The following is an 8,361-nucleotide window of genomic DNA, read 5'->3' as shown; positions in this document are numbered from 1 at the left end:
AGCACATGTTGTGGATGGCCTTCGCTGCCACCGAGGCCAACGGCTTCTCCCGCAGCCCCTTCATTAGGTAGTCTAACACAGGATCTGTGTCAAACACACAGAATGAGTAGAATTTGATTGACGGTCACATTCACACATCATGACCTCTAAGCTCCAGGATGTTTTACACCAGACTTCTCACCTAAGAAGCGTGGGTTACGGTCCATCACCTCACTCATCTCTCCCACCAGCTCGATGCTGGTGTAGCGCACAGCGATGTGCACGTTCTGAGGAAGGAGCACGACTTGTTCCAGCACTTCAGTCAGCGTGGGGTTGTTCTCACTAAGCACAGACACGGGGGCAGGAAACGTTTAGATTTACACAGCTGTACAAGGACAGACTGAAATCTGTGGAAATAAACACTGAGCCCATGGTGGGGCGCTCACTCACGGGTCTACACTCTTAGCAATAGAAGCCATTAAGAAGAGCACGGCTTCAGTAACCTCCCAGGGTGGGTTTCCCTCTTTTAGAGTAGAGTACAGCTAGAACACACACACACACACACACACACACACACACACACACACACACACACACACACACACAGTAAATAGGGGAAACTCTACAAGGCAGTCCAGTCATCTCTACTACTTCTAGTACATGACAGACTAAATGACGACGTCCATCATCAGTACCTGTGAGAAACACTCCATTGAGCCTACGAGGAAGATGACGTCCTTGACGAGATCAGAAACCCTCAGTCTGAACTCTCCAAAGTCGTCCGTGTCTTCTGGGATCCCTTCCTGTTACACACAGAGCAGGATAAAAGCACAAACAGACAGAAGGGAGTAAATGGAGTACATCATCCCTGACCTGCTGCTCATCAATCTGAGCTCTGGGTTATGATGCCGTCTCTCCACCTTTCTACTGTTACTGAGGAGGAACGTTTAATGCTCAGAGACAGAAAGAAAAACCCCCATGAACTACATCATGTGACCTACAGACCTCGGTGAGGGCATGAACAAATACGGCTTCATGGACGGGTGTCTAGGAAAAAGTCCATTCAATACAAAAAAAAAAACAATATGGCAGCACAACATTTGTAATGTTTCATCTGAACAAACCACAAAAGTTGTGGAGTTGATGAGACGTTTTGTATCTTATAAACAATCAGGTATGGTGGAGAAGGGCTTGGTCTGCAGCCACGGGGGCTCAGAAACTCACAGTCCATGAATCAACAGAGGGCTACAACCGAAACGATGTGAGAGGCTGATAAACTCATACTGAATACAGGTGATTATGCTTTATTATTATAATAATTAGCACATATCTAACATACAAAGTAAAGAATCTAACCCAAAAAAGGGAAGAATGGCAGAGACATGAAAGCTGTGCTATAAAGGGGTGGTGCTCACATGGTCTGGGTCCAGCTGACAGTGACGTGCCAGGCTGTGCAGTAGTCTCTGGATGTAGGGTTTGAAGACGCCGTGCAGTGCAGGATCGTTTGTCTTGTATAGGTGCTCCCCCAGTCGGTACCAGAAGTTGAAGGAGATTTCCACCACCTGATAAGTGAATGTGACACTTACAAGAACGTCTCAACATCCTGAGCACAACTTGTGTAGCATTGTGTTGTCTTTTAGCAGTGAATATAACTGGGTCTGTATTGTTGTGTCACACTTTATAAACATGTGTGCCTTTCACCTGTGTGTGTGTGTGTGTGTGTGTGTGTGTGTATAAGACAATACTAACCTCATACTGAGGATGTCCAGCACAAATGAGCAGAAGCTCCAGGGTGCGTAAATCACCCATGCCTTGTCCCGGGCTCCTGATGGTAATATCCAAAAAGGTCTCACACAGCTCGGTGAAAATGCGGCAGTAATTCAGCACCCTGTGTGTGTGTGTGTGTGTGTGTGTGTGTAAAAGAGAGAGCACATGGACATCAGCCTTTCTGGTGATGAACAGTATCTATGGAGCATGATAAAGAAGGAGAAAGCTGATTTACTTGTCGAGGTCCTCTCGGGCCACAGCCATGTGGTAAGCTGTTTCTAGTGTCAAAACGCCCTGGAACAGCTGCATGGCCAGAGCCACATGTGTATCTACATTCTCAATGGCGTAGAGGGCTGAACAAACACAGTCAGACGCAGCTTCGTGCAAGTTAGTCGGGGACTCGTCCCTTTGCTGCAGGGAGAAAGAGAGAGGAGACACAAAATTATCTTCAAAACACCACAAAAATGGACTGGAAGAAGGGGCAAGAAATAAAGACCCAAACAGGACAGAGGTGTTGCATCATGACAGGATTCCTCCTTTCTACTGTGTGTATTGGTGAAGATCACTGAAGAATGCTATGAAGTGCTAAAACAGCGGACAACAAATACTATACACAGGATTCCATAAAAACCGGCCGAGTCGACTGGGCAGCGGACCGGCCGAGTCGACTGGGCAGCGGACCGGCCGAGTCGACTGGGCAGCGGACCGGCCGAGTCGACTGGGCAGCGGACCGGCCGAGTCGACTGGGCAGCGGACCGGCCGAGTCGACTGGGCAGCGGACCGGCCGAGTCGACTGGGCAGCGGACCGGCCGAGTCGACTGGGCAGCGGACCGGCCGAGTCGACTGGGCAGCGGACCGGCCGAGTCGACTGGGCAGCGGACCGGCCGAGTCGACTCCGCAGTGAGCCGGCCGAGTCGACTCCGCAGTGGACCGGCCGAGTCGACTCCGCAGTGGACCGGCCGAGTCGACTCCGCAGTGGACCGGCCGAGTCGACTCCGCAGTGGACCGGCCGAGTCGACTCCGCAGTGGACCGGCCGAGTCGACTCCGCAGTGGACCGGCCGAGTCGACTCTGCGTGGGATTTGGAGTTGAAACGAGAGCAGGGTGGCTGTAAACTAAACTATAAAACAATGCAGTCTTTATCAACACTCCTGGGATGAATTTGTTTTATTCAAATGAGCCACTGAACAACACTACATGAGGAGGCAAACACTTCCTGGCTTATCATTTAAAAAAACAACACAGATCCATTTTAAACCCATCAAAACCCCTACAAATTAGATAGTGTGGCCAAAGTAACATGCACAAATAATAAAAGGTCATTTAGAACCAAAAGTCTGTGCACCCCTGGCCATCACACCCATGTGTTTCTTCCTCAAACTGTCACCACAAAGTGATGCATACAGCTGTACAGAAGGTCTTTGTGTGCTGTAACATTATAATTTCCCTTTCACTGGAACTAGGAGGCCCAAAATATACTGGTCAGGATGTAACCTTCATACCTGATACTTACTAAATGCAGTGTGTGATCTTTGGGCCCATGCCCAGGAGCGACAGGACAAAACAGAAGACATGAAGGGATATTTAACACTTACTAGCACTTGGAATAAAACCACCAGGAGCTGATTATTAGCCATGAAGTTGCTGTCCAGAACACCCAAGTTAAACCAGCTGCCTAAGCAGCGGAACACTTTAATAAGCATCTTCTCATCGCTCCCAGACTTCTCCAGGCAGGTCATCTGGTAAAAGACAAAGAATCCCAAAGTGAAGGATGAGATTGTTTAGTGTGTATGTTAGAGAAAGCTGCAATCAAGAGGAAACTAAAACTTAGAAATAAATGGCAGTTTAACAGCGAATGGCAATACTGTGCTCCAGGATGGCCAACATCTGTGTAGTCAAATAGTTTATTTATTTATTTGTTCTGTAATGCCATATCAGTAGCAGCGGCTATATTCATGGCAACAGCAACATATTATATAAGGAGGTGATAAAAAAAAAAGAATAATAATGTTACTAACAACGATCAGTAATTACAGTCAAAGCTTTACATATATACAAGAGTAGAAATAATGATAACGTTTACACACAATCGTTAAATTTAGTCTGTGGTAAAAAGACTAATAGTCTTTTGGCTGAAACCACAGATGACAAAGGTATTTCTTCACCTTTCAATAAATATTGCTGTGTTATTCTTGAACGTTATGAAATATTAGAATGATCAATAACTAGATTAGAATCAATATCAATTACAAGAGCAATATGAAAGATCAGAGCATCTCTGCTGGAAGGTGAGGTGGTTTAATGATGACCGTGAGGCTCACCAGCAGAGTGACCACAGTGGTGGAATAGTAAGCAAGGTCCTCTATGATCTCAGTCCGTCGGTTAGCACCTATCCTCAGAGATCGACTGTGCACTTCCTCTGGCAGCACTGTGAGGATTTCGATCAGAAACGGCATTGAAGTCACGTCATTGCTGTACCTGAGGACAGGAGAAGAGGCGAGAACACGGGATCATTCCATTTATCTCAGTGGCATTAGTCCACTTCAGCTGAACACCTTTAACTGGTGAGGGATGAAAGGAAAAATCTTAATATCAGATATTAAAGCACTGTTTACATTAAGAGTGTTCCAATAGTTTGGCTCACCTAAATATTTGGGTGGTCTGTCACTAAAGATGATGTTTAACACTTTTAGTTGTAAGTAGACATGGAAGCCGAAATCCTAAGCTACTGCACAACGTTCATCTTCGGTGTAAAAGCCTGGCTGTTCCAATACTTTTGCAAAGGACGATGCACAGACAGTGTGCTGGTCACGAGACTGGAATCATCTGCACTTATGGGAAGGGCTTTAAATCAACCGGTATGTGACTAAAATGACACATCAGGCGTGTGGCAAAAGTTTAGGGGCTGCTGAGATTCTCCCCTGCTGCTGTTAAACGATGCCGCGTACTGAATGATGCAGTTGGGGATTACACCTGATGTTAGGTGGGTAGAGAGAGAGAGAGAGAGAGAGAGAGAGAGAGAGAGAGAGAGAGAGAGAGAGAGAGGACTCTTACTTTTCTATGAGGGTGTGAACACAGCCTTTCCATGACGCCATCTGCAGCGCGAGGTCAGCGATTGCCAGGGCGAGCTGGGGAGGACAAAAACACACGAGGATAAACTCCAAGACGTCTCGTTCGGTCAGACACTTCACCGTGGACCACCTACAGGAGACTGGTAGCCATGTAAGGTGCCTGGAAACAGAAGTGTTACCTGTGTGATGATGATGGGCGAGAGCTCTTTGAGGTTCTGAATGTGGGAGAGCAGAGAGTCACGCAGGGCGAGGTGTGTATCCTGGGGAAGCTCATAGAATGCCGTCTGAATTTTCATTTTCATGGTTTGCGCTGCAAAGTAACACGATTCAACGTCCTGCTTCATCTGCAAGAGCTGGTCTGAGATCTCCCAGGCATACATCTGTACAGGAGAAAGAAAGGTCTTACACCTAGTCCCTCTAGTTCAATCCACACTGATGATGATTCAAAGGATTATTGTGACACTGCTATTGAGTCCAGCGATGGCAGTGTGGGCCTTTAACTGACCAGCTGTATGCTCTCTGGTGACCGCTTTCTAAGATTACAGTTGGTGAAGGATGAATTTAGGAATGATATCCAGTCTCTATGTTTAGCGCCTCAGATGCCAGTACAGTAGCTCTGCCTTGCAATCATTAGCTCCCAGAAAACCCACATGGAGAGAGTGTCACGACACCAACAGTGAATACAGACAGACAGACAGAGACAGGCAGACAGACAGAGACAGGCAGACAGACAGACAGAGACAGGCAGACAGACAGACAGAGACAGGCAGACAGAGACAGACAGGCAGACAGACAGAGACAGGCAGACAGACAGACAGAGACAGGCAGACAGACAGACAGAGACAGGCAGACAGAGACAGGCAGACAGACAGAGACAGGCAGACAGAGACAGGCAGACAGACAGACAGAGACAGGCAGACAGAGACAGGCAGACAGAAAGAGACAGGCAGACAGACAGACAGAGACAGGCAGACAGACAGACAGAGACAGGCAGACAGAAAGAGACAGGCAGACAGACAGACAGAGACAGGCAGACAGACGGACAGGTAGACAGACAGAGACAGACAGACAGACAGACAGAGGCAGGCAGACAGACAGAGACAGGCAGACAGACAGAGACAGACAGACAGACAGACAGAGACAGGCAGACAGACAGAGACAGGCAGACAGACAGAGACAGACAGACAGACAGAGACAGGCAGGCAGACAGAGACAGACAGACAGACAGAGACAGGCAGACAAACAGAGACAGGCAGACAGACAGAGACAGACAGAGACAGACAGAGACAGGCAGACAGACAGAGACAGACAGACAGACAGAGACAGACAGAGACAGACAGACAGAGACAGACAGACAGACAGACAGACAGACAGACAGAGACAGGCAGACAGAGACAGGCAGACAGAGACAGACAGAGACAGACAGACAGACAGAGACAGGCAGACAGAGACAGACAGACAGAGACAGACAGACAGAGACAGGCAGACAGAGACAGGCAGACAGAGACAGGCAGACAGAGACAGGCAGACAGAGACAGACAGACAGAGACAGACAGACAGACAGACAGAGACAGACAGACAGAGACAGACAGACAGACAGAGACAGACAGACAGAGACAGGCAGACAGAGACAGACAGACAGAGACAGACAGACAGAGACAGACAGACAGAGACAGACAGACAGGCAGAGACAGACAGACAGAGGAACTGATCACACACTTTACTCTGCCACAGTATGACGAGCTTTACTAGGGCTTATGTCACTTATGGCACCTTCAGACTGTCTGTAATTCACTGTCATGGTGAAGTGAAATAACTTCTTTTCCCAGAAGCCATTTTCCTCTGTGCTGTTTCCTGGTAACATACAGCAGGTTGCACATAAAATAAACAACTTCCTGTATAGGCCACACCCACTTCTGGTTTAAACGGGACTACGGAAGCAGACACGAACATGCTGAGTTCGACACACGTTTAAACGCATCACACACGTCGTTGTACACAGGAGGTGACGTCACAGTAATATAAACCGCTTTTAAACGCCACGTTCGGCAGCTTTTAATTACCGGGCGCTGTTTGTGAGGGGCAGCTGCCGCTAGGGGGCGTGTTTATGGTGTAACACCGTTTCCGTATAAACAGTGACAGAGAGACAGAGACAGAGAGACATATGAAGTAGAAGCTGTACACTACATGTCAACACTAACATGATCATTAACATAGCTCTGTGTTGTTCGGCCCTGAATGAGACTGCTGTGTATTTCCTGACTGAAGCCCCTGTGTGTAATGAACACATTTAAAGCCTGTAAAGTGTCACATTTGTGCACACAGACGCTGTTGTGCTTTAGCTAAGTGTGTGTGTGTGTGTGTGTGTGTGTGTGTGTGTGAGCCGCCCGTTTGCGCAACAGCATGTGATGTAAAACAAGCCGTTAAACATACAGTGTATAGACGGTGTGTGTGTCCTAAAGAGCAGCAGACAGACAGCTGTGTATCCCCAGGCCCTGTACACACAGTATACACACGTACACACACACACACACACACACACACACACACACACACACACACTGTACACACACAGCTAGCATACCGATCTCTGCAGCTCTCCCAGCCACACCGAAGCCCGCTCCTTCCCGCCGGGGTTCGGGTCGTGATACAGCGCCTGTACAGCCTGGTACACCAGAGCCAGAGAGGGTTTCCCACCTTCCATCATCTCCGTTGTGTCTAACTAAAGTAGCTTAATGAACACAAATAACAACACAGGCCTCACTCTCCTTACTGATTGAGCGCCATCTCAAACAGACGCAGAGAAAGCGCGTGTACCCGACAAAGCCATCCGGGTAGAAACCAGCGCGTCGGAACTGCAGTTCCTGACAGATTGTTTACTCCTTTTCTGCGTGCTTGTCATGTTCAGTGTGTGTGTTTAGGGACAGATACATGTGTGACACACACACACTTTATCTTTAATGATCTCACAAACGCTGTGAATATTGTAGAGAAAATTGTGAAAATACGTGAAGGGTGTGTTTGCTGCTTTCGACCGGGAGGCGTTAACTCGTAAACTCGGAAATTCCTATTCGGATCGGCGTCCTCGATCCCGAGTTGCTCCGAGTTCAGAGTGTGACGTCACCACAACATGGCGGCCCACAGCGTTAGAGCCGTAAACACAGCAGTAACACTGAGCAGTGAACGTGTTACACGGTCTATATAACTATTTACTTCATTTATATACACATATACACACACATACGGGTATTCGCTCGTTAGATCTATAACACCGACTATACAGGCCACGTATTTGACGAGAAACACACACGTCACTCGTCACAGTTAGCTTGTTGCTAACAAAAGACAAACACGGAGTCCATCGTTTTCTCCGACTTTGTGTTCGGAACACACGGAGGTCGGAAATGACGTCATTTCGAGCCCCGACTTCTCTAGTACAGGATGTTAAAGTACAGATGATGTATTTAGTTATGTAGAGTTTCTGTGGTAAAGTCCTTGTTGAGCAGTAAAAGGTTGTAGAATATTGTGTTTGGTGTAATATCTGA

General features: G+C 47.6%; 1 protein-coding gene across 1 annotated transcript in view; it reads right to left on the bottom strand.

Moving 5' to 3' along the window:
- tnpo3 (transportin 3) overlaps positions 1 to 7,801 on the bottom strand; it is a 14,172-nt gene extending 6,371 nt beyond the window's left edge. The window contains exons 1-12 of the mRNA XM_060889356.1: positions 7,401 to 7,801; positions 4,996 to 5,196; positions 4,800 to 4,873; positions 4,067 to 4,223; positions 3,341 to 3,484; positions 1,982 to 2,157; positions 1,729 to 1,867; positions 1,395 to 1,541; positions 675 to 782; positions 430 to 521; positions 182 to 321; positions 1 to 84 (exon numbers count right to left, since the gene is read on the bottom strand). The exon at positions 1 to 84 is cut by the window's left edge and continues 108 nt beyond it. Coding sequence (XP_060745339.1) covers positions 1 to 84; positions 182 to 321; positions 430 to 521; positions 675 to 782; positions 1,395 to 1,541; positions 1,729 to 1,867; positions 1,982 to 2,157; positions 3,341 to 3,484; positions 4,067 to 4,223; positions 4,800 to 4,873; positions 4,996 to 5,196; positions 7,401 to 7,523 — 1,585 coding nt within the window. The 5' untranslated portion in view covers positions 7,524 to 7,801. The remainder of the gene's footprint in view (positions 85 to 181; positions 322 to 429; positions 522 to 674; positions 783 to 1,394; positions 1,542 to 1,728; positions 1,868 to 1,981; positions 2,158 to 3,340; positions 3,485 to 4,066; positions 4,224 to 4,799; positions 4,874 to 4,995; positions 5,197 to 7,400) is intronic.
- Positions 7,802 to 8,361: the final 560 nt, after the last annotated feature.

The sequence above is a fragment of the Tachysurus vachellii genome, chromosome 16, assembly GCF_030014155.1.
Source record: "Tachysurus vachellii isolate PV-2020 chromosome 16, HZAU_Pvac_v1, whole genome shotgun sequence".
Lineage (NCBI taxonomy): Eukaryota > Metazoa > Chordata > Actinopteri > Siluriformes > Bagridae > Tachysurus > Tachysurus vachellii.
This window is presented reverse-complemented; position numbering and strand designations above follow the sequence as displayed.